Source organism: Rhinatrema bivittatum, chromosome 5 (assembly GCF_901001135.1).
Source record: "Rhinatrema bivittatum chromosome 5, aRhiBiv1.1, whole genome shotgun sequence".
Lineage (NCBI taxonomy): Eukaryota > Metazoa > Chordata > Amphibia > Gymnophiona > Rhinatrematidae > Rhinatrema > Rhinatrema bivittatum.
Genome location: NC_042619.1, coordinates 23,277,054 through 23,303,691, shown reverse-complemented (window position 1 = coordinate 23,303,691; position 26,638 = coordinate 23,277,054). Strand labels below are relative to the sequence as shown.

Below are 26,638 nucleotides of genomic sequence, written 5' to 3'. Positions count from 1 at the left end.
AAATAGGGACACCCTGTACACCTTTATGGAAGGCGGCTACCGCACTGACATGCATCCTAATGGAAGAGGTCTTTAGACCGGATTCCGATAGGTGCCATAAATAGTCCAAGAACTTAGAGATTGGACAGGAAAGGGGATCAAGGGACTGAGAAGTGCACCATGATGTGTACCTTTTCCATTTATATGAATAGGATCTTCTGGTAGAGGGCTTTCGTGAAGCTATCAGGACACGAGAAACCGAATCCGAAAGGTTAAAAGGCTGAAGGACTAACCTTTCAACATCCATGCCGTCAGGGACAAGGCTTGGAGGTTGGGATGGAGGAGGCATCCGTCGTTTTGAGTGAGCAGATGCGGATCCGTTCCCAGAGGGATGTGCCTGCGGATGGAGAGATCCTGGAGTATGGGAAACCACACTTGGCGTGGCCAGTGGGGTGCTATCAGGATCATGGTTCCTCCGTCCTGGCGTAGCTTCACGAGAGTCCTTGACAGAAGAGGAAGTGGAGGGAATGCATAAAGCAGACCTGTCGTCCACTTGAGGGAGAAGGCATCCCTCGGCTGAAAGTGTTGGCTCCGAATGAGAGAGCAGTAATCGTCCACTTTGTGGTTCTGAGGGGACGCAAAGAGGTCTATGCGGGGAAAACCCCACTTGTGAAACAGAGAGGTCACTACCAGAGGATCGAGTGACCACTCGTGTGGCTTGAAGACACGGCTCAGCTGGTCTGCCAAAACATTGTCTACTCCCGGCAGGTAAGTGGCCCTGAGGTACATAGAGTGGGAGAGGGCTTCCGCCCAGATCTGCGCAGCTTCCTGACACAGAAGGAAGGAGCCTGTGCCTCCCTGCTTGTTTATGTACCACATGGCCACTTGGTTGTCCGTCTGGATTAAGATTATCTGATGGAATAGATGATCTTTGAAAGTTCGGAGTGCATAGCGGATTGCGCGAAGTTCCAGGAAATTTATCTGGTGTTCGGCTTCCTCTTTGGACCATAACCCTTGGGTTTGTAATTCGTCCACATGGGCTCCCCAACCGATGTGAGAAGCGTCGGTGGTTAGGATTACTTGCGGATCCGGTGGAAGAAAAGGTAAGTCCTGAAGGAGGTTGACCTGAGTTGTCCACCAGGTTAAGGATAGGCGCAGGGCCTGTGTGACTGTGACTATGGAGGACAGAGGCTGAAAAGCTTGGATCCATTGGTGTCGTAGAGTCCATTGTGTTACTCTCATGGCTAGTCGGGTCATGGGAGTGACTTGAACCGAGGATGCCATGTGTCCTAGGAGAATGAGGAACTGGCGAGCCGTGGCAGTGTTTTGAGACTGGAGCTGGCGAGCCAGGGATATTAGGGTGTGGACCCTCTGAAGAGGAAGGTAAGCCTTTGCCTGTAAGGTGTCCAAGTCTGCCCCAATGAAGGATAAGGTTTGAGATGGGACTAAGCAAGATTTCTCGTAATTGACAAGAAACCCTAAGGAAAGGAGTGTTTGAATTGTCAATTTTAGGGAGGATTGAGCAATGTGTTGGGAGGAGGCCCTGATTAGCCAATCGTCCAGGTAGGGGTAGACGTGGACACCTTCCTTCCTTAGGAATGCTGCTACCACTACGAGACATTTGGTAAAGACTCGTGGGGCAGAAGCCAGACCGAAAGGTAGGACACGGTATTGATAATGGTCGTGGCCTACAAGAAACCGCAGATATTTGCGATGGGATTGTGTGATCGCAATGTGGGTATAAGCGTCCTTGAGGTCGAGAGAGCACAGCCAATCCCCCTTTTGCAACAGAGGGAGCAAGGCGCCCAGGGTTACCATCTTGAACTTTTCTTTTTGCAGATACTTGTTGAGGGCCCGAAGGTCCAGAATTGGACGTAGCCCTCCTGATTTCTTTGGTATTAGGAAGTATCTGGAATAGAACCCTTTCCCTTGTTGACAAGGAGGGACGGGTTCTATAGCATTTGATTGTAGAAGAAGGGATACTTCTTGATGTAATTGAGTGAAATGGCTGGTTAGACTCCATGCCTGAAGGGGCGGGGAGTCTGGCGGAAGTGTTATGAAGTTGAGGTGGTAACCCTGTGCGATAATTGCTAGCACCCACTGATCTGAGGTGATCTGTTTCCAACGGTGTAAGAAGTGGAACAGTCGACCCCCCACAGGGATGTGTGGAAGAGGGAGATGGCATGTGCTCAATAGAGGGAAGTCAAAGGCCCGCCGTAGGCCCAGGAGGTGGGGCTACAGTAGGTCTTTGCTTTCTCGGCTGACGAGGCTGAGGCCTGTTAGAGGACCGTGCAGGACGAGCCCTAGTTGACGGAGGGTAGTAGCGACGTGGTCGAAAGAACGACTTCTTAGAGTCCTTCTTTTGCGGTTGCTTGGAGGTCACCTCAGGTGGGACAGATGAGAGTTGTTTCAACGTCTCATGGTGGTCTTTTAACTCCGCCACAATTTGTTGAATTTGCTCTCCAAACAAATTGTCGCCTAAGCAGGGCAAATCAGCAAGACGATCTTGGACTTCTGGGCGAAGGTTGGATGACTTTAACCAAGCCCAACGTCTGGCTGAGATGGCTGTGGCTGAAACCTTCGTGGAAGCATCGAATATGTCATAGGCAGTCCTAATCTCGTGCTTCCCTGCCTCAAATCCCTTGTGAAGAAGGGCTTGAAGCTGTGGTTGGTATTGGTCCGGCAACGTGTCAGCATAGTCTTGCATCTGCTTAAAGATGGCTCTGTTGTATTGAGTCATGTAAGTTGATATGAAGCTATGCGTGAAATCAACGTAGCTCCATGATACACTTTCCGTCCTACACTATCCAGGAACTTGTTGTCCCTGGTAGGTGGGGTAGAAGAGTGCGGCTTAAGACGCTTGGCCTTCTTCTGCGCGGACTCAACCACAACAGAGCGATGATCCAGTTGAGGTTTTTGGAAACCTGGTGCTGACTGGACAAGATATGTGGAGTCAGCTTTCTTGTTAACTGGTGACACCGATGAGGGAGATTCCCAGTTTTTCTTGAGCAGATCCAAAAACACCTGGTGTATAGGGATGGAAGCGATGATTTTTGGAGCATCCAGAAATTGAAGTAGTTCCATCATCTGGTGTCTGTCATCAGCTTCAGACTGTAGTTGAAAAGGTACAACTTCTGACATTTCTTTCACAAAATTAATGAAAGATAGATCCTCAGGAGGAGATCTTTTTCTACTCTCTGTAGGAGATGGTGGCGAAGGCAGATCTGTGTCAGAAGAGGTATCATCATCATCACCCCAGGTATCGTAGGGATCATGTGTGGCTTGTAGCCCTGATGGACCTGGCTGAGGCTCTAAAGGCATCGATGGAAACCGAGGTGGAATCGGTGCGGTAGGTGGAACCAGAAATGGCATCGATGGCTTCGGTGCTGCCGATGGAATCGGTGCCTGGCGCGGAATCGATGGAGCCGAAGGATAAATCGGTGGAGATATACCCGAAGGTACCGATGGAACTACCCCGGAAGGGGGAATTCGAAACGGTGTTTCTCCTGCCGATGAGAAACCAGTCGGAGACGGTGGTGTTGTCGATGGCACTGGAATCACTGATGGAAGGGCCGTCATGAGTGCCTCCATGCGGCTCAGTAGCGGTGCTAGTGCTTGTATCAACGGCTCGGTGGTCGGTTCCCTCCTCGGTGGCGAAGCCGGTGCCGGCGTCGGTGCCGGGGGCGGCACTGGAACCGGTGCCGGAGACGGTGCCGATGGAGATTGTAATTTCTTCATCGCTTTCTCGATGGCCTCCTGGACCAGCCGGTCCAGTTCTGCCCGGAGACCAGGGGTAACCATACCCGGCTCGACGGGAGAGGGAGGCTGAGGCAGGGCCGGAGGGACCACCGTAACCGGTGGGATCACGGCCCCCACACCCCGAGAGGGTGAGGGTTTCCTCGATGCCGGCGAACGAGACGTGGAGGGCGTCCGGTCTGTTCGCGGCTTCTTTGTCGGTGGCTCGGCTTGAACAGAGGTCGATGGCTGTGGATCCTCGACAGGCCGAGACTTATGCCGTCGATGGCGGTGCTTTTCTTTCCGATCCCCTCGCCCATCCGGGGAAGGGACGGGAGTCGACGGCCGAGAAGCGATCGATGGCGGACGGTCACCGGAGGGTTGACGATGATGGTACAACTTCGACGGTGCCGGTTCCGATGATGTCGATGCTATCAATGGCGTTGGGGTTGGTGCATGGAAGAGGAGCCCCATCTTCTCCATCCTGGCTTTGCGACCCTTGGGTGTCATTAAGGCACATTTGGTGCAAGTCAGGACATCATGCCCACTACCCAAACACATTACACAAACCCTGTGGGGGTCTGTGATGGACATAGTCCGGGTACAATCCGGACAACGACGGAACCCCGTTGCCATGGCTGGAAGCCAAAATTTAGGCTGGGGATCGGTAAGTGCCCACAGGCCTCAAGGGCCAAAATCGACGGCAGTCGATGGAAGAAGGCAAAAAACTTACCGGGTTCCGTAAGATGACTAAAAAATTTGTCGAAGGGAGACCCCTGAGGGGCAAATTTTCTTAGGAAATTAATTTCCAAATTCCTGTCAGGAACGTGGTTAGAGAGCTCCTTTCACCGCGTGGCAACTGCTGCGCGGAAAAAAGAAGACTGAAGGGAGACCCCTGCTGGCTGCAGGGTCAGTGCCTTGCTGGGCATGCCCAGTAGGGGCCAGTCAAAGTTCTGTTTAAACTTTGACAGAAGTTTTCCGTGGTGGGCTCCATCCTCGATGTCACCCATTTGTGAGGACAACCATCCTGCTTGTCCTGTGAGAATGTTAAATAGCATAGGTCCCAGTACCGATCCTTGTGTTACTCTAGTAACGACCTTTGTCCATTTGGAAAACTGACCATTTCATCCTACCCTCTTTTTCCTGTCTTTTATCCATTTCACAATCTATAGCAATGTCTTGTAAATTTACTCAAAAATTTCATGTGGGGCTTTGTCAAATGCCTTCTGAAAATCCAAATTCACTTCCCTTTTCTAAAATCATGTTGACACTTTCCTATTAAGCCATGTCTATCTATATAGAAAGTGATTATGTTTTTAAGAATGGCTTCTACCATTTTGACCAGCCCCAATATCAGGCTCATCAATCAATACAGACATTTTAAAGTATTTTTTTATTTGGATTTTTCTTTTGTTTTGTTTTAATTTCCCTTTGATTTACAATCTGCTTATTAGCAAATAATAAAGGCAGACAAGGCAACTTCCCTCACTCACTCAAAAGTATATCAAACCAATTCTGAAGAAACCTGGGTCAGATCTCAAAATATGAGAATTATCACCCGGTCTCAAAACTTCCATTCTAGTCTAAACTTGTAGAAATAGTAGATTATCTTCAACTCCTCAACTACCTTGAAGAATGCAAAATTTTACACACTCAATCTGACTTTAAGGAAAGGTCATGGAACAGAATCTGTCCTGCTAGCATCACTAATAGCATCCACTTAGACACTGATCAAGGTTGTGATTCTCTTCTCGTTTTCCTAGATCTCTCTTCTGCCTTCGACTGAGTCAACCACTTAGGAAACATCCACTGTTTATTACCGGCACTGATAGCATATCTATTTAATGCTTGGGTACTTGCCAAGTATTTGTATCATGGATTGGCCACTGTTGGAATGCTGGGCTTGATGGACCCACTATGGCACCCACTATGGCACTATGGCACCTTCTTATGTTCTGATTCAGTGTTGAGGGTCTTGTTGAATCTTCTAACAGAACCCAATCCATCACTTGGGCCAACAAACCCTCAAAACCTTGAGCTCTCACGTGTGGACTTCCCTCAAGGCTTGGTCCTCTCCCCAATTCTTTTTAACATTTGCATCCATCCCTTATGTGACTTCATTCAGACTTTCAACGACAAGTGTCCTCTTTTTGCAGACAACATTGAACTGTGTGTCAAAATCGGAGTTGCTCAAATCACCCTCCATCTCAAATCTCACTAATTGTCTTGCAACAGTGGCTCATTGGCTTAATCAAACTTAACCCCTCTAAACTGAAACTTCTCTGGTTTAGTCACACAGATCATTCCCTTTGCTCACCATCCTACCCTGGACACCCTATTACACTTCAAAGAATCAGTACAAAGCTTACGATCAAAACCTCAGCATGGAAACACACATCAAAGTAATAAAAATGTCATTCTTGCACCTATGCCAGATCTGCTAACTACGAAACTACCTGGACAAACAACCTAGTTATAGTAATCCATGCACTAATCAACAGCAGAATAAACTACTGCAATTCATTATTCAATGGCATCTCCCAATACAATATGAAATAGCTCCAGCTCGTACAAAACACAATCGCAAGAATCCTAGAAGAAGCAAAAGCATCAGACCACATAAAACTGATTCTCTCTCAGCTACACTGGCTACCAATAGAGATCAGGATCAAGTTCAACACACATTTTCATCTTCAAGTGCATCAAACAGGCCCCAAAATCCCTCTCACAACTGCTTCTCCGTTATGCCCCCCCCCCCCCCCCCCTCAAGAAAACTCAGATCCTCCAAAGTGGCTCTGTTTTCCACCCTGCCTCTATCCTCTGCAAGAGTATCCTGAACCAGACTTCAGGCCTTCAGCTATTAGGCACTAAATATTTAGAACATGCTTCCATTATCCTTACTCTTGGAAGTTATCGGTCTCACCTTTAGGAAAAAACTGAAGCATGGCTTTTTCAGCCAAGCATTCCCAAGAGAAACTGCCTGTCCAACAACCTTGTTACTACAGAGTTCTCTACTTCTAGCAAGCTATGAAGAACAATGAATCTGTCATTGAATGTACAGATACTCATTTGCAATTTGTTAATTTGATACTGTTGTAACCTATTACTCCAGCAGCAATGAAGAACCTAACTATAAATCTGTCTTTGAATGCAAACACACATTTACTATTTTCTATTGATTTGATACTGTTGCAACTTGTGTCAATTTTATTGTAATCTGCTTTAAGACCATTCATGGTAGAAAGCAGAATATCAAATGTCAATAAATAAATAAATTAAATAAGACATCTCCCTCTGAATCATGTATATGAGTGACTGTTGGCTTTTCCCCTTGATTTAATTTAAAAGCTGCTCTCTCCCCTTTTTAAAGGGTAGTGCCAGCAGCCTGGTTCCAGTCTGGTTAAGGTGGAGCCCATCCTGTCGGAACAGGCACCCTCTTCCCCAAAATGATGCCCAGTTCCTAACAAAACTAAAGCCCTCTTCCCTGCACCATCATCTCATCCATGCATTAAGATTCAAGCTCAACCAACCTCCAGGGTCTTGTGCTTGGAATGGGGAACATGTCTGAGAATGCAACCCTGGAGGTTCTGGATTTCAATTTCCTACCTAAGAACCTAAATTCAGACTCCAGAACTTCCCTCCTGCATCTTACTATAACATCCCCCAAGTATTCTGAGATTTCCTTTAATAAGTATTACAAACACACTGTAAATAGGTTATATAAAAGCTAATAAGCTAATGAAATTTAAAAAACCCAAACAGTTCTTCCCTTAAATGCAGGAAAAATTCTATACTGATCTTTACTTCAGGATATATCACAAGATTACTAATTAGCACTTCACAGCACCAGGATTTTGATCAATATTGATCCCCACTTTGGGATAATACAGTGAAGGCATATCCACACTGTCATTTTTTGACATATAACTGATTATGTTCTGTAGCCTTAAATTGTATTCAGTTTCTGGGCATTTACTGGCACATGGGATGAACCGGATTGGAAGTATACACTGGATTATTAAAATCCTAGAAAATCAGGGATAAGATAAACCTTAGGAAATGGGCTACATGGGAGTCTAACAGACCATACCTGTTCTCTCCCTCCCTCCATGGAAATGAAAGTATTGCCCCATCAGAATCCAAGCTTATGAGTTGTGACCAATTTAGGTTAACTAGTCTCTCTCTCTGATATTGGGGAAACAGTTTGCAAATTGTATATTTTAATTGTGTTGGATTTTTGTATAATGTATTTTAGTTGTGTTTAAGTTTTTATAATTTATTGGATTTTATTGTAAACCACTCTGACGACACTGTATGGAAGGGTGGTCAATCAAATTGATTAAACAATTCAGCATCTTATCCAGAATGAATACTGGGGGAGCGCGGCAGCTGTACACTTAAGAAGCCCACAGTGAGCAGGGGTTGAGCAAGGAGGAGGTCTGTATCAATGAACCTAGCTCCAAAGTTGAAGATGGCCAAATTCACACTATGTGCAGATTCCCCAACATATCCACCAGCAAGGGCAGAATCTCATCTGAGATTATTCCTGCTTGATATTTGGGAATCTCAGGTTTCCAATTACATGAGTCTCAACAAAACTTCCAGGGGTCTTGCATAGGTCTTGGCATTTAAAGTCATCTTCACATAAATGTTATGCAGCACAAGAGAACTTTATCCATTCTCAGCTCTCCTCCATCCCCACTCCACCCCTTTTTGGATTCAAAATAAGAGTTTATGCAGTTAAAAACCAAGCCCATTATTTTAAACTTTAGGACTCCACTCCAAATGAAAGATGCTAAAGCACCTCAGGATTGAAGAGACTATCGTAAGACATTAATATACAAACGTTTACATTGAAGAATATATGGTATAAATGTTTAAAACTGTTTTCTTTACTTTAAGCTTGTATCTAATTAAACATTTACACTGTGTACTTACAGAACTTCTAACTTCAGATTCACTACAGGAGAAAGTTGTTAAAATAACAGGAAACTGAATTTCACTTGCCAATATTCTACAAAAGCACAATTATCTGTATTTAGGGAGAAGCACATTTTTCCCTTGAGTTTATATTACCAGTTGGCCTATTCTAAATTTAGGTATAAAAAAAGTTTGTTGTTAAATACCTATAATTGCTTCTTTCATCCGCCTTTATTCCAGGCCAATCCTTCTTTAGATACTGACTAGCCAATTTCTGAACTGCCTAGAAAATAAACACAAATTTAAAGATGAAAACCATGTAATAAAAGGGAACTTAATTGCTTCCTGGTAATATACACAATTTAAACAAAAGCAGAATAATCTGCTGTATCAGACATACAATTAAAATAGAATCACAAGTAACATTTCATGTCTGAAAGGAGATTAAACATGTCACATAGGATCAAAAAGTACAGTTACTAGTTTCTAGGATAGCGTAATTGCTTACTTGTAATGGGAGTTCCCTGTAGACAGCAGGATAGTGGGTGACATCATACAAAGGCATAAATACAGACCAGATCTTCAGAGCTCAAAAAATATCAAGAGAGGCCTCATTGAACATGCATGGGAGTTCCAGCGTGGCTGCTGCCTCCTGAGCCCCTAGGTTCATTCTAGCTTTAAATATAGGTGTGAACTCTTCAGGGGGTGGGGAGGAATATTTGGCCAATTTATCCAGCTATTTACAGAGAATTCCCAATACAGGTAAGCAGTTACGCTTTCTCCGTCAACATGCAGCTGAAATCAGCCACACAGGTGGGGAATCCAGAGCTAAGGGCTGCCACGGGAGGTAGAGGTCGAGCTTCAGCAATAACATAAGTACCACTGAATGGGGAGAGTTGACTGTCTAGTTGCCAAAGTTATACAGAATGGCTTGTCCAAATGCAACGTCTCTTCAGGATGCGTTGTCCAGATCACAGTGATATGAAAGGGTTGGCACGTTTTGCAAATCTTCTTGATGGAAGCGGACCTCAGATGGGCCACAGAGGTGGTCATTGCTCTTAACTGAGGTACTTGGACAGCATCACCCAGCTATAAACCAGCTAGAGCATAACAGAGGGCAATATAGTCTGCTAGCCAATTGGAAAGGGTCCTCCTGTGTACTGTTAGGGATCAAAGGAAATGAATAACTCAGATGACTGAAGATATTGATTCTTCTATGTAGTATACCAGGTCGGGGGTTTTGGGGGTTTTTTTGCAGTCTAAGGTGAGCCCATTCTCCATCTATCTCCACTGCAGTCTGCTCTAAGTTCAGCTACACGACTTACCTTTTGCCAAAGTCACTATGTTCACGTAACCCCTCTTCTGAAGTCACTGCATTGGCTCCCTATCTGCTCCCACATATAGTTCAAGCTCCTCTTTCTCATCTACAAATGTCTTCACTTTGTAGCACTTCAATCTTCTCCTCTCTTATCTCTCTCTACACCCCTCCTCATGCACTCTGCTCATCGGATAAATCACTCCTGTGTGTGCCCTGCTCCTCTAATGCCAATTACAGACTCCATGCTTTCCATGTGGCTGTGCTGTGTGCTTGGAATAGTCTTCCTGAACTGATGGGTCATGTTCCCCCTCTCACCCTTTTTTAAATCCCATCTACCCATCTAAAGATCCACCTTTTTGAAGCTGCTTTTAAATCTTAGGCCTGAATGTCTGCTTTTAGCCTCATTAACTAACTACTTCTGTTTTTAACCATTGTCTAGCTTTATGAAATGCTTCAAGTCTCTTGTCCTGTAGTTTGTCTTATTAGACTGCAAGCTCTATTGAGCAGGGACTGTCTTTTTGTGTTTACACAGCACTACATATGCTGTGTAGTGCTATAGAAATGCTAAGTATTAGTAGCCACTTTGATGTACAAGGAGAGGTGGGATATTAAGTAGAATAAGAAGACTGTCTGCGAAGCAGATGGTGTTCTGATCTTGCTTATGGATAGCAATGATAACTTTTCTGTGCCAAGGAGAATCTGCCAAAGGGGACCATCTGCGCAAATGACGTATTAGTACAGAGCATGCACTTTTTAGTGCTGAAGGCACTGAATTTATCACCACCAATTTTGGATGGTGCATGGCATCTGCATTGAGGCTTCTCAGAATCCCAGCACTGATCATGAGAAGACCTGGTCTTTTTTTGATCTAGGTGACAGCCTCTGTGCCAAGAATGCTTCACCTTCTCAACTCTTATGGCCCTTGGAGAAATGCGAGCATAAGCCACACAGTTAAATCATTATGGGAAAGCCCAAGAAAGCAGACAAAGTTATGCTGATCCAACAGTCATCTTTAAAAACAATGGGACAAAACCCCAACTTGCTGTCCATCATTTTGAAAAGGAATGAATGCAATCAAGACTCTTTTTTTTTAAGGAGACTTGTGAATTAAAAAAAAATTAAAAGTCACTAACGGAAAAATAAGTGGCTTTGTGTTTAGAAAAAACAAAACATTCTTTTGCACTAGCAGAATAAAATATACTAAGGAGACTCACGTGGTGGCAGCTGCGTGGTAAGATCCATGCATATTCTAAAAGACCTTCTCAGTCTTTGAGCTCTGATAGCACTTCCTGTCAGCACCATAAACTGATGTCATCCACTTATATGGCTGATACTTGCCCTACCTTGTCCATGGAGAAAAGTATGTGCAGGTTCCATAGCAGATATACTTTTAGCCATCAAGGTATTGGAACACCCATCCCAATACCATGATCAGAATCATTGGCCTAATAAGGTGAGGAATCACTCACAGAATTGTTTTGTTGGGGGTTCTCATCAGCCCTCCCATAGGCTGTATCTACAATTCTTGTCATCACCCTACAAATAGGCTGATCAATATCTAGACAGAGCACCATCTCCCCAGGCTAATGCTTCTGGAATCCAAAAGGCACCATAGTTTCAAGTCTTGAGGATGGCAGACACCAGGGGTCTCGGTCCTCCCAGAACCTGCACAAACAATAACCCCCCAAAAGGGAAGAGTTACTAAGACAGGCCTCAAATTCTGAATCTGTTGCCTTTTATTTATTTATTTTTTTTTAAGGGTTCATGGAGAATGCCATGGTGTCAACACAAAGGTTAGGCTAGAACAGGGATGGCGAGCTCCAGTTTTTGGGTGCCACAAACAGGCCGGGTTTTCAGGATAACCACAATGAATATGCATAAGATAGATCTGCATACAATGAAGGCAGTGCATGCTAATTTTTCTCATGCATATTCATTGTAGATATCCTGAAAACCTGGCCCCTTTGTGGCACTCAAGGACTGGAGTTTGCCATCCCTGGGCTTCAAGCAGCCCCTCTTTCTGGAATAACCTGAAGAAAGAGGAGCCCCTTTTAGAAGCAAACGCTCCTTATTCCTGGTTTTCCATGGGACCATGGATCACCATGATCAGCTCTCTTGCTGGTCACAAGGGAATCCAGTGGAGGAGGTCTCCTAGAAACCCAAGGTTCACTAGCCAGCCTAGGGCAGAAGGACATTACATCCCAGCATCCAGGAGCCTTAGTAGGATCCTTCTTCCCTAGGGAAAGGGAAGAAGGGTTTTTACTAAGATTCCTGGACTCCAGCACTAAGGAGCTAACAATTTTTTTTGCCCACACAAAAATGTTTTAAGAGCCAGCACTGAGAGAGACTGGGATTCAAGGAGTTTGGGATAAGAGCAAGCGGTGGTTTTTATACTGAGCTCGGGAACTTTTGTGCAAGCACACAAGGAAAGCAAGAGTAAAATAGGTCCTTCATGCTTGGCTTAAACTAAAGGCCTTAATAATGTCTTTAACATGAAGCCCATTGAATGCACAGCCTTGCTGGATTCACACCACCTGTGCATATATAAACATAAAAGAGCTTCTCTGCCTGGGATCGCCCGCTCGACCCCAAGGGCCTGCTCACAGCTCTGTAAATGCTCTGCTAGGTCAGCCACTGAAGGGCCGCAGTTTGCTATACTATTTACTTTTGATAAAAGCAACTTTACTGCTGCTGCCTAGCTCAGTCAGTCCAGAGGTAAGTGATTAAACCCAAGTGCAGTAGGTTTGGGAGGGGCGGGAACATGGCTTGAAGGCGGGGGAGGGCCCACAACCACCAGCCTTAGGTAGAGGGGACTCTGCCAAAGGCTTCCCTTACCAGACCTGTGTCTCCTCCCCCCCCCCCCCCAAGAGGATCCTGAGCCATCTGCCGGGCCATGCTCAGATTCCAACGGGCACCTGGAAGTTACTAACCAGGCACTGTTCAACCAGGCCCCAAAGGGAACCCTAGAAGCCATGAACCAGGCCTAGTCCACTAGGGGAACAATCACTAAACTTGTTGCCCTAGAGACAGATACTGCTCCACCAGGAAAACAGCATGCACACTATTGCCCTATGAGGAAGCTCTACTAGGGATCTGGCCCAAAGGTCAGGGTCCTGGGAGCCAAGGAATCCTACTGCACTAGTCCAACCGGAGTCCACTCTCTACTGGAGACAGAGCGATACTGGCTATTGCCGATGCAGCATCAGCTATATACCAAGTGATGATAAAAAGACAGGAATTAAGTGGTACCTTATAGGCTAATTTATTAAAGCATGAGCTTTTGAGGACAGAGTCCATTTTGTCAGATGCATGAAGTGATGTACAAGAGATGGGACAAATATATAAAGAACAGAGACCAAGTGATGTCACTGAAAAAGTGTGTCTCCTCCACCTCCATTTGCTAGGTGGTGGAGATAATCCTTTAGCATTTACTGATTTTTGTACAGTACTTCAAATGCTTGTTCTTACAGAAATGGATTACTGTAATTCACTTTTTGTTGAATTGTCAGCCCACACTATGAGAGCCTTGCAAATTGCACAAAATTCAGCCACATGAGTTTTAACTGGTGCCAGTATGTGTGACCACACTACACCGGTACTTTGTTCCATCCATTGGCTACCAGTCCAATAGAGGGAAAATATAAGCTTTCCACATTAATTTATAAACAGTTCTGCCATGTGGATTTACTCTATAATATGTATTAATATTCTTTCATGAACACAGATCAGCTGCCCATGGTTTACTAGAAATATCTGGAATGCTGCTTTGTACTGGCCAGATGGGTTTTCTTTTATGTTTTTATAGTTTATTTTATCTATGTTTTGAAGTTTTAGTGTCGGACCTTAGTATTTTTGTTAGCTATGACATTTTTATGTATTTTTGTTGTTACCTTCCTCGAACAGTGGAAGAGGCAGAATATAAATACTTTTAAATAAATATTTCCCTGCTATTTGAAATCCAGATTTCAATTCTAGCTAGCTACTATAATCTGTTTTTAAATAAAATGGTCTTTAAAAAGTCTTCACATAAGATTCATATAATTAGCAAACCATGTCAAGAGAGAAAAGAAATGCATTATGTAGGACTGGAATGTATAACTGATAATCTCATGAGGCTAAACTTTAGGAAACAGTCAGCTGAGTTGTAATTTAACTCACACTACGTAGCTGAATGCAATCTTCTGTGAGATGGGGCCCTTAATTAAATGTGTCCTGTCAACACTAAATTCCATTTCTGTAGCTAATCATATTTAATAAAGTCTTCAAACTAGCAAAAGGACAAAGTAACATTACTCAGCACTCTGTAGTATATGACTGTGTACGTAATCACCATGTAGGCGCTGTGAACCTTTCCTAAAGTTCGATGCCACCTACAGGGTCTCTTCTCATTTTCTATCAGATACCCTGTTGGTAGCACCTGCCTCGCTTGCAGCCTGACCACAACTGAGACATAGAAAAGTGGGGACCAAACTCTGCTGGGTGAAAGCTTACAAACATGAAATGTAGTTGTCAGGGGCCCACTGTCAAAGCTGGTGCACGCCTGAAATGAACATCTAAAATGAGGCTAGATATGAAAAGCGGCACAACTTTTGTTCTTAAAAGGAAATCATGTTCTTAAATATATTGAGAGGCAGTAATCAATCTAGACCAACACATAATGCAGCTAACAAAAACACAAATAATCCACTTCAGCTCAATTACCTCCATTTCTCCCTACACTAATGCACTCATCCTCTCAGCCAGGAAAATTCCTTTTGAATTCTTGAAACTCCTTTTGAGAAAAACTACATTGGGCATATGCAGGGACTTTAGTAGGCCTTTTCATTTCTTTCAACAGGTGCAGGAAATGCCAAACAGCTAAAGGATGGACAGGAAACGTATTGTCAAAGCTATCACTACTTCTACGTCTGTCCAGATCCACAGGGAGGAACTGGTTGAGTGGCGGGTCCACTCCTCAGGAAACAAGTGGTGGAATTCAGAGGGGAGGCAGCAAGACTAAGAAGCATCTGAGACAATGAGGACTATATTGGAAACTACTGGAAACTAGAGGCCGGTTAGCCTCACCTTGATGGTGGGAAAAGTAATGGAGTCACTGCTGAAGAAAGAATAGTGAACTATCTACAGTCAGAAGAATTGCTGGACCAGAGGCAGCATGGATTCACCAGGGGAAGGTCCTGTCAGACAAATCTGATTGGCTTTTTTGATTGGGTGACTAGGGAATTGGAAGAGGAAGATGTCATCTACTTGGATTTCAGCAAAGCATTTGATATGGTCCCGCACAGGAGGCTTGTGAATAAAATGAAAAGCTTAGGCGTGAGTGGCAAGGTGGTGGTGGCCTGGATTGCAAACTGGTTGACGGACAGAAGACGTGTGATGGTAAATAGAACTTACTCTGAAGAGAGAGCAGTGTTAAGCGGAGTGCCGCAAGGATCTGTGTTGGGACCGGTCCTGTTCAATATCTTTGTGAGCAACATGGCAGACGGGATAGAAAGTAAAGGTTTGTCTTTTTGCGGATGATACTAAGATCTGCAACAGAGTGGACACGCCGGAGGGAGTGGAGAGAATGAGATGGGATTTAAGGAAGCTGGAAGAGTGGTCGAAGATATTGCAGCTGAGATTCAATGCCAAGAAGTGCAGAGTCATACATATGGGGAGTGGAAATCCAAAAGAACTGTATTTGATGGGGGGTGAAGGGTTGATGTGCATGGAGCAGAAGAGAGACCTTGCGGTGGATAGTGTCTAATGATCTGAAGTTGGCGAAACAATATGACAAGGTGTTAGCTAAAGCCAGAAGAATGCTGGGCTGCATAGAGAGAGGAATATCTAGTAAGAGAAAGAAAGTGATAATCCCCTTGTACAGAGCCTTGGTGAGGCCTCACCTGGAGTACTGTGTTCAATTCTGGCGACCGTATCTCCAAAGGGACAGAGGATGGAGGCAGTCCAGAGAAGGTGACCAAAAAGGTGAATGGTCTTCCTAAAATGACTTATGAGGAGAGATTGAAGAACCTAAATATGTATACCCTGGAGGAGAGGAGGAGAGGAGCAGGGGTGATATAATACAGACTTTCAGATACTTGAAAGGGTTTAGTGATCCATGGTCAACAAACCTTTTCCGTTGGGAAAAAAATCAGTAGAACTAGGGTTCACTATTTGAAACTCCAGGGAAGAAGACTCAGAACCAATGTCAGGAAGTATTTCTTCACGGAGAGGGTGGTGAATGCCTGGAATGCCCTTCCGGAGGAAGTGGTGAAGACAAACTGTGAAGGATTTCAAAGGTGTATGGGATAAACACTGTGGATCCATAAAGGCTAGAGGATGGGAATGAAGAGAAGAGCCATGGGGGTGGCTTGCTGGAAAGGTGGCTACTACCTGGTGATTACTACCCTTACTTAATAAGCCTTCACACGGTTAATGCAACCCCAACATTGCTCTCTGCTTTAACGGCAAGGGGAAATGTGGAAAAGAGGATTTGCATTCAAACAACCAACAAGGACTGAACTACACAGTCTGGGTAAACAAATAAGCGTGGGGGTAGCTTGCTTATTGCGGCGGTTACTACCCTAAACCAATTAAGCCTGATACTTCACTTTGAATACATATGCAGCATTGCTCTCTGCTTCAACAGCATGGGGAAATGTGGAAAAGAGGATTTACATTCAGACAACATCCAACAAGGCATTGATCTGTGCAGTCTGGGTAAACAAGCATCGGGTAATTTGCTTGATGCGGCAGTTACTACCCTTAACCATTAAGCCTTACAAATTCACCTCTGAATCAACTAACATTATTCTCTGCATCAATGGCAGGGGTGGCAGGAAATTCGAATCAAACGGTTACCAACAAGGGCCCTGAACCTGGTGGTCTGTGAAACAGATAAGTATGGGGAAATAAGTGTGGGAGCTTGCTGGGCAGACGATGGGCCATTTGGTCTTTTTCTGCCGTCATTTCTGTTTTCTATGTTTCTATATATACATCAATGAAATGCTAAATGAAACAGATGGAAAACTCAAGGAGAGGCAAAGGTGAAACTGGACTACAAGACAACAGCTGGACCCAGATTACTGCTGCCACTAGACACTACACCTCAATTCCAGTTTCCCTTGATCTGTATGCAGTCCTGAAAGTGGAGGAAAAAACATCTCAGGATGAGAAGGAACCAAAACATGCACACCCCAAAACTGCAGTGGGCTCAACAACCACTGCACCTAGGAAGTGGAGATTAGTGGTCATGGCTGACTCACTTCTGAGAGGCATGGAGACATCCATTTGCCAACCAGACATTGTCTCAGGAGGTGTGCTGTCTGTTGGGTGCCAAAATCCAAGACATTACTGAAATCCTCAAGTCTAACTAACTACTAATTGATAATTTTCATCCATGTTGACATGAATGATATTGGTATGTACCAAACAGATCATATCAAAAATGACTTCATGGATCTGGAAGAAAGGGTAAAGCATATAGTAGTATTCTCATCCATCCTTAAAGTTAAAGGCTCAGGCAGGGAAGCTTGCATTCTGAAAATGAATGACTGTACAGGTAGCGTCAACAACAGCGTTTCAGCTTCCTGGACCATGGGATGATATTTCAAGGGATGCTGATTAGAGATGGGGTCCACTTGTCAAAGAAAAGCAGCATCTTCCAGCACAGACTGGCAAACCTACTGAAGGAGGGCTTTAAACTAGGATAGTCAGGGATGGCTGAACAAAGCCTTAAGATAAGTGAAAGTTAACAGGAAAGTAAAACAAACACTTGGATAGAAATGAGAAAAAAGGGCAACATCTGGAAAGCTATGCACACAAAGACCCTGCAACTCCACATTAAGAGGTAGATTTTAAAAGCCTTGCGCGCACAAAAACAGCCACATACACACATAAATGGGTTGCGTGGGAGCTACACAAATTTTAAATAGCCAGGAAGGGCGTGCATATGGAAAAGGGGCAGGGCATAGGCATTCCCAGCACTAACGCACTTAACTCCAAATTTTCCTCAGCCAGCGAGTGTATGTTAGGCACGCCACATTGCTACAGCTCCTTGTTAGGCATAGGAGTCCAGTGAACATCGGGGGGGGGGGGGGGGGGGGGGGGGGGGACGACGACACACGAGTGTCTTTATAAGGATCAGTCTGATACTTTTTATATGGACCGTTGTAAGGGGGCACTGATTCAGGGTGAGTTTTCAGGAGGTGGGTTGAGGTTGGTGGGATGGTGTTACAGACATTCAGAGGTATCCATTGTGAAATTGACATCATTAAAGAATTTTTGACCTTATAAGTGATGAAAAGGAGTTGATTTGTACAACGCAGCTAAGCAGGCACTGCAGTGTACAAATCAACTCCTGTTAGAATTTTCTGAAAAGGTAGTGTTCAAAAACTACAGGAATCACAGAAAGAGAAAGATAGGTGACTATCTGGAAAAGCTAAGAACCTGGGAAAGTAGTCAAGAATGCAAATAGAAGAAAAAATACCAGAAAGTAAAACTGGGAACAAGATTTTTTTTTTATAGACATCAAGTTTGCTTTCCATAAACATTGTTTTCCAAAGATAGCAGAATGAATTAGCCATTACATTGGTTGACGTCATCTAGCGGCACCAAATTAACTCAACTCTCCAAGCTACGAGAGTTTTGAACTTTACTAAGTATGTGTGAGACTTTCCACACAGGCATTGCTTCTTCATGAGTTTCCTCAGTCTATACCAGAGTTTATCTAAGTAGTTGACTGTCCAGGGAGGCAGGAGGGTATTCCACGGCTAATTCATCTAGCAACAGAAAACACTGTTTATGGTAAGCAAACTTGCTTTTTCTGTCAATAAGCAGGCTGAATTAGCCATTACATGTGAAGAGTCGCAAGTTGAAGATTGCAGTGAAGCGTTTGCTTAGTAAGCAACCCTGGCCCACACTGTGGAGATTGCACAATAGGAACAGATTTTGAAAAACTGCTTGTCTGAGTTTACTGTCAGTCTTTGAGAAGTTATTAAGACAGTAGTGGGACAGTGTGATTTGGTCAAGTAACCTTGTCCAATAGCTTGGCATAGGCAGTAGGACATCCTCTTCCAGGACTAGGATAAGCCCCTGCATGAGAATGGGAGGCCTGTTAGAAGTAAGCAGTACTATAGAGAATACCAGTTCTGTAACCTCAAGGTAAAGTCCTTCCGCCACTAGCCTAGGTGGTGAGTGCCCTAGTTATTGGAGGGGGCAAGGATAATCTGATCCCATCTTCTAGTATGGGATGTATAGAGGTGAGTTGGCAAAGCAGCTTGATAAATCAAATCCTGAGGTGGATGCATCAGTGGCTTTGATGGGGTAGAGTGTTTGGATGCCTTGGATGTTAATTTTTATCCTGCGCCCTCCAAAGTTCAAGGCAGGTTACATAAAAAACAATTATGTAACAAAATAAAAAAATATGGTATTTGGAGACATCTTGAGGAATCCAGTGTAGGTCACTGGTATTGCATCAACTGCACCATGTGTCCTTGCACTGTGAATCAGAGGATCGTGTGGTATAGGATCCTGAGTACTGTGTGACCAAAGAGTAGAGGTGTTGAAACTACAGGCCAGTAGTTCCAAAACCTGCTCTTTGCAGTAAGCAAGTTAATGGAATTGCTAAAACAGAGGACAGTACATTTATTTATTTAAAATATTTTTATTCTGCCTATGGTAACTACGTCATGTCAGCAATCTGAACCAAAAAAATGCTACATACCTTGACATGTGTGTAATCTTTTGCATTACATGCGATGCTGGAAGTGATCACCGTTTTCTACCAGACATTTCGACGAGGCGCTCCATGATCCTGAATGTGTGCGCGAGCATATCGGGGGGAATAGCAGCAATTTCACATTGGATGTTTTCCTTCAAATCTTCCACAGTGCGAGGCTTGTTCCGATAGACTTTTCCTTTGAGCATACCCCAAAGGACAAAGTCTGGTAGTGTCAGATCCGGTGACCGTGGTGGCAAAAGCACCTTTTTAGGCAACAGGGTAATTTCAAAGGACTCAATTTCTGCAATACTCTTTGCCGATGTGTGACACATTGCTCCATCTCACAAACGGAGGTTAAACATCGTGACAGCTGTCTGGCACCTACCTCATTGCTCCAACGCGGAGGCATCCCAGCTTGTTCGAAGCTCCATATACTGAGGAGCCCATTGCACGTTGTTTCTTTCAGATTGCTTCGTCCTAGTGAGAATTATTACAGAATAAGTGGGGGCCTCTTTCAAGTGAATCTCCCTGTATCTGCTGCGCCATGCAGTTTATCCCCATACTTAGTTTCCCAGACTGTAAAAGTCAGGACCCTTGTTGGTTGCTGTCTGAATCCAAGTCCCTGTTACCTCCTGCCATTGAAGCAGAAAGCAATGTTGGAGTTGCATCAAAGGTATCAGGCTTATTGGTTAAGGGTAGTAACTGCCACACCAGTAAGTTACCCCCATGCACTCTTTCTTCATTTCCATCCTCGAGCCTTTAGAGTCTCACAGTGTTTGTCCCTTTGAATCTTTCACTGTTTTTGTCTTCACTTCCTCTGGAAGAAATTCCAGGCATCCACTACTCTCTCCATGAAGAAATATTTCTTGATGCTGGTTCTGAGTAGTCCTTCTGACCAAGCTTTCTGTGCGAACCAAAGAGCTTTTGCTTTTGATAGATTGAGGATTAAGACATTTTCCTGCAACCAGTCACTTACTGCTGTTAGACAGGAGGAAATCAAAGTGAATGTAACCTGTAAATTTGATGTGGCCTCAAAAGTTAGCATTCTGGAATTCAATGGATTACAAGATCGAAGGTTTTGTCAAATGAATCTGATCAATTTCTTTGATTAGGTGACTAGAGAGTTGGATCAAGGAAGATCGCTAAATGTAGTGTACTTCGATTTCAGTAAGGCCTTTGACAGTTCCACAAAAATGATTTAGCAGTAAATTGTGCGCCCTATGTATGGGCCCTAAAGTGACGGAGTTAGAAACTGGTGACAAAGTGCAGTAATAAATGGAGTTCACTTCAAGGAGAGGAACGTTACTAGTAGTGGGCCACAGGGATCGGTATCAGGAAAGGTATGTTTTGGGGGGTTTTTTGTTTTGCTTTTTTAACAAAAGAAACCAAAATCTGTAAGAGGGTAGACAGCCAGGAAAATGTGGAAAACATGAGGATGGATCTAGCCAAGCTCAAGGAATGGTCTAGGGTCTGGCAGATAAGATTTAAAGCTAAAAAATAGTCATGCATTTGGTCTGCAAAAACCAAAGAGAAAGGGGTGAATTTCTTCTAAGCATGAAAGAGCAGCAGAATCTGGGAGTGGCCAAATAGGTGGATAAGGAGATGGCAAAAGCCAGAAACATGCTTGAGTGCATAGGGAAAAATGGTCAGCAGGAAAAAGGAAGTGATATTGTCCCTCTATATGTCCCTGATGAGACCTTGTTTGGAATACTGTATGGAGATTGGCATCTTCAAAAAGATATAAACTAGTTGGAGACAGTCCAGAGGGTGGCCATTAAAATGGTCAGTGGTCTTCATTCTAAAGCATATGGGGACAGACAAAGATCTAAACATGTATATTTCTAGAGGAAAGGCGGGATATGAGAGAGATGAGAAACATTTAAATACCTCCAAGGTTTCTATCTAGAGGCCTCTTTCAAAGGAACAGCTCTAAAGCGAGGAGTCATGGGATGAGGGTGAAAGGGGATAGACTTAGAAGTAATCTAAGGAAATTAAAAAAGAAAAATTAACAGCCTCAGTATCTGAATTCAAGAAAGCATGAAATAAACAAAGAGGATCTCTGAGGGAGTGGTAAGAATAGTTGGTATAGAGCGAGACTAGATAGGCATAATGGTCTTTTCCTGCCACCACATTTCTGTGTTTCTAGGCATACAAATTTATCCCCCCTTGCTTAGTTATTAGGAATATCTTTCAAACCAGGCTGGATTGTGCAACTTGAGGATTGCAATCTGATACTTCTGAACTACAGTATCCCAATAATATGAACTTATTCTTTCTGCAGCACACATTAACAGATTTCACAGAACATTTAAAGAAAATGTCCTTGTCAATGTCACATGTAATACAAGTGGAAAATCATAAGATGGCCACAGGTTGGAAGAAGTATGGAAAGAAAAATATGTAAGCAAATGGTTGAGTTCCTTATTTGCAGAATAACATGACATGTCTATGTTGCTATTACATCAGTTTTTTGGTATGTCTCAGCTACACTGTCAGCTCTGTTTCTTAGCACATGCTACTTCCATACCAAAGCTTTCCTCTGGGAGGTAAGAAAGCACTTATAATGCAGTATATTTCAATGAACACCATCACATCATCTGAAAAGTCGTATTCCTCAATACTTATATTCTCTACAATTAAAGGCTTTCAGGTAGAATCAACAGCAAGAGCCTTCAGCTCACACACTAGCCAATTTATCGTGGAATAAACATTTAGTGAATTAAACCCTTATTATCAGCCAGACATTTATATACTAAGGGAACTTAAAGGAAAGAAAAATATTTGTGTTGATTACATTTCAGCATTTATTAAGATGGCAGGAAAAGAAACTAACACACATTCTAAGAGGTTATAAAAACAAAGAATTGTAGTGCTGAATTTCTATTTAAAGCATAGTTTATCGTGCTATGGAGGCCCAAAGAAAAAGTGGAAAGTTGTTCCACAGCATAGTGCAAATTATGCCAACACCTCCACTGGCAGCTCGAAAAAGAGTACATGAATATTGATATATCTATAATGCATTCAGAAAATGCAAAACAAAAACTGTAGAACACCCTAGGAGAGACCCTTTTCTTTCAAAGGCAGCTCCATAACAAGAGACCCAGGCTTAGAAGTGATTCTCAGTTCTGAGCCATGAGCCCTCCTCTCCAAAAAGTTGATTTTCAGGACAACCAAACTATGCACATTAAGTTTGTCAACCAAATTTAAACAAATATAGCTCATGAATATTCGTTATGAATATCCTGAAAATCAGACCTGTTCATGGGGGGGGTGTGTGCGCGCACAGGGGCAAAGAGACAGAGAGCTGCTGATTTAGTGCAGCCTTCTTTACCTACTAGTTCACATATAGGGTATTCAGGAAATATTCAGACCCCTTCACTTTTTTCACGTTGTTAGGTTACAGTCTTATTCTAGAACAAATATACATTTTTCCCCTCCTCAATCTACACACAATATCCCATAATAACAAAGCAAAAATCGGTCTTTTAAGTGCATTTTGGCAAACTTCGAGCGAGCTGTCATGTGCCTTTTACTGAGGAGCAGCTTCTGTCTGGCCTCTCTACCATAAAGGTCATCTCCCTGACCAAGGCCCTTCTCCCCCAATTAAACGGTTTGAGTAGGTGGCCAGTTCTAAGGAGAGTCCTGTTAGTTCTGAACTTCTTCCATTTAAGAATGAACTAATGACTGGAAGGGGTACAATATGTAAATCTATAGCTCTAACACAATTTTCAAAAGGAAAACTTTGATAAAATGAGGAAAGTGAGAAAAAAAAACTGAAAGGTGCAGCTGCAAAGGTTAAAAGTGTACAACAAGCGTGGACACTAATTAAAAATACAATCCTAGAGGTGCAGTCCAGATGATTTCCACACATTAAGAAAGGTGGAAGGAAGGCAAAACTATTACCGGCGTGGTTAAAACGTGAGGTGAAAGAGGCTAGTTTAAAAATTGGAAGAAGGCTCCATCTGAAAAAAATAGTTAAAAGCATAAGCACTGTCAAGTTAAGTTTAAAACACCTATAAGACAGGCTAAAGAAAATTTGAATTGAAGGTAGCTGTAGAGGCAAAACCTCATAATAAAAACTTTTTTAAATATATCCGAAGCAAGAAACCTGTGAGGGAGTCGGTTGGACCATTAGATGACTGAGGGGTAAATGAGGCTCTTGGGGAAGATAAGGCCATTGCAGAAAGACTAAATGAATTTTTCGCTTCTGTGTTTACTAACGAGGATGTTGGGGAGATACCAGTTCTGGAGATGGCTTTCATGGGTGATGAGTCAGATGAACTGAACCAAATCACTGTGAACCTGGAAGATGTAGTAAGCCAGATTGACAAACTAAAGAGAGGAAAATCACCTGGACCGGATGGTATACACCCCAGGGTTCAGAAGTAACTCAAAAATGAAATTTCAGATTTTTTGGTTAAAATTTGTAACCTACCATTAAAATCATCCATTGTACCTGAAGACTGGAGGGTGGCCAATGTAACACCAATATTTAAAAAGGGATCCAGAGGCAATCCGGGAAATTACAGACCAGTGAGAGCCTGACTTCAGTGCCAGGAAAGATAGTGGAAACTATTCTAAAGATCAAAATCACAGAGCATATAGAAAGACATGGTTTAATGGAACAAAGTCAGCATGGATTTACCCAAGGGAAGTCGTGCCTCACAAATCTGCGTCATTTTTTTTGAAGGAGTTAATAAACATGTGAATAAAGGTGAACCAGTAACTGTAAATTTTTTTGATTTTCAGAAGGCGTTTGACAAAGTCCCTCATGAGAGAGGCTTCTAAGAAAACTAAAAAAAGTCATGGGATAGGAGGCGATGGCCTTTCATGGATTACAAACTTTCAATGGTCAATTTATACAGTGGAAAAGAGTAAACAGTGGAGTGCCTCAGGCATCTGTACTTGGACCGCTGCTTTTCAATATTTTATAAATGATTTGGAAAGGAATACAAAGAATGAGTTATTTGCAGATAATGCAAAATAATTCAGAGTAGTTAAATCGCAAGCAGGAGGACCTTGCGAGACTGGAAGATTAGGCATCCAAATGGCAGATTAAATTTTTTTATTTATGCATTTTTTAAGAATCTTAGGCCTGGATTTATCAAAATGCATTAAGTATCGCATGCGATAGCAAAAGGGACATGTTTTATGCTAATAGACAGTTTATCACAATTAGCTCTAATACCTATTCGAAGAGCTAAGTTAGTGCAAATTGCGATACGTGCCAGACCTGTTGTATTTCCTGCATACAACCACTGGGGGACCATGTTTAATGTCCCAGGGAGCTCAGACGCGAGGCGCAGAGAGAGACAGAGAGCCCATCAAGCTAGGTGGAAAGAACACTGCACCAATCTCATCTTTGGGTGAGTTTCCTCTCTCCAAAGGTCATCAAATCTTCACAAGAGACCACTGTTCTGTTCGTACGTCTCACATTGAATGCCAAAGTGGCCCCTAACCCCCTAAACTAGTGCCTAAACCTCACCTCGAGTTACTAGGTGGGCCTCCCATAGGGATATAAATACCTATCTAGGGAGAGGGCATTATGGCTTCTCTCTCTCTCCTCCCCCCATCCCCACCCCCCACCACAGATGGCTAGATTGGTGCTCCGGGAACTTCAAACCTACTAAAACAGGCCTTTCAGGAGAAATCGCGAAATGCACTAATACCTTACCGCCCCATTAACACAAACTATCGCACGGCTTAACGCTACTGAAAAAGGTGTAGCTAAAATCGGCGTTTAAGACCGTGCGATAGGACTTCACAAACTGGTAAACTCAGCCCACTCCCGACCCTAACTCCTCCTCTTTTTCAGATTTCCTTCACACCATACGATATGGTGCTATCGCATGCGTTAAAGGCTTATCATATGCGATAAGCCCTTAAAGCATGCGAAAACACCTTAGCACATTTTGATAAATGACCCCCCCTTAGATAGCAATACATGCATATCATTAGATGGGTCAAAGTAATATTTGACTTAGTTAACACATGAAATAAAGGATTTCTTTCCATTATTACATAACATAAAACAAAAAGATTATACTTTTTACTCAATATTATGTCGATCCGTTAGAAAGAAACCGAGAGAATCAATTTTAATAGGAGCAATTACATGAAAAATCTTTATTCAAAAATCAAGGGAGGACGGCTTTAATATAAACAAATCCCATAACTGGTTAGGTTGCGCTTTGGTTACCAAGAGAATGTGTATCAAGAAAATCTTAGCTGCAAAGGATCGAAGAAAACATCTTGTATTATTTAATCTAAGAACACATTTGCTAGGGTAACGTATGGTAATCTGGGCCCCCTATATCCCTTGCCTCTTGACACATAGCCAGAAATATTTTTCTCCGTTGGGTAATTTTTGTCAGATCTGGATAAATCCATATCTTATATCCTAAGTACAATTTCTCCCTATTGCGGAGAAAAAGTTTCAAAATTAGATCTGAAACTAATGAAAAACTAACGAGAAAAGTCCCACAGTAATCAATCTGCTCTTCCGATGGTTATTCCAGAAAATTTGTAAGATTTCCAGCATCTAAATTAGGAATTTGATTACAATGTCCCTATTTCTTATCTGTCTTTATAAAATAGATCTTATTAATAGATGGGATTGATTCTCTTGATAATTGCAATATTTCCATTAGGTATTTCTTAAATGGCTCTAGGTATTTCTTAAATTGCACTAGGTATTTCTTAAATTGCGGCAGATGAAATTTAATGTGGACAATTGCAAGGTGATGCAAATAGGGAAAATAACCTATGCTGTAGTTATACGATGTTAGGCTCCATATTAGGAACTATCACCCAGGAAAAAGCTCTAGGCATCATAGTGGATAATACATTGAAATGGTCAGCACAGTGTGCTGCAGCAGTCAAAAAAGCAAATGTCAGGAATTATTAGGAAAGGAATGGTGAATAAAATGGAAATTGTTACAATGCCTGTTTCGCTCCATGGTGAGACAGCACCTTGACTAGTGTGTACA

General features: G+C 43.1%; 1 protein-coding gene across 2 annotated transcripts in view; it reads right to left on the bottom strand.

Annotated features, from left to right (window-relative positions):
• FCHSD2 (FCH and double SH3 domains 2) overlaps positions 1 to 26,638 on the bottom strand; it is a 537,915-nt gene that overhangs the window by 324,222 nt on the left and 187,055 nt on the right. For both annotated transcript variants that reach the window (XM_029602137.1, XM_029602138.1), the window contains exon 4: positions 8,841 to 8,917. In XM_029602137.1, the coding sequence (XP_029457997.1) occupies positions 8,841 to 8,917 (77 nt within the window). The remainder of the gene's footprint in view (positions 1 to 8,840; positions 8,918 to 26,638) is intronic.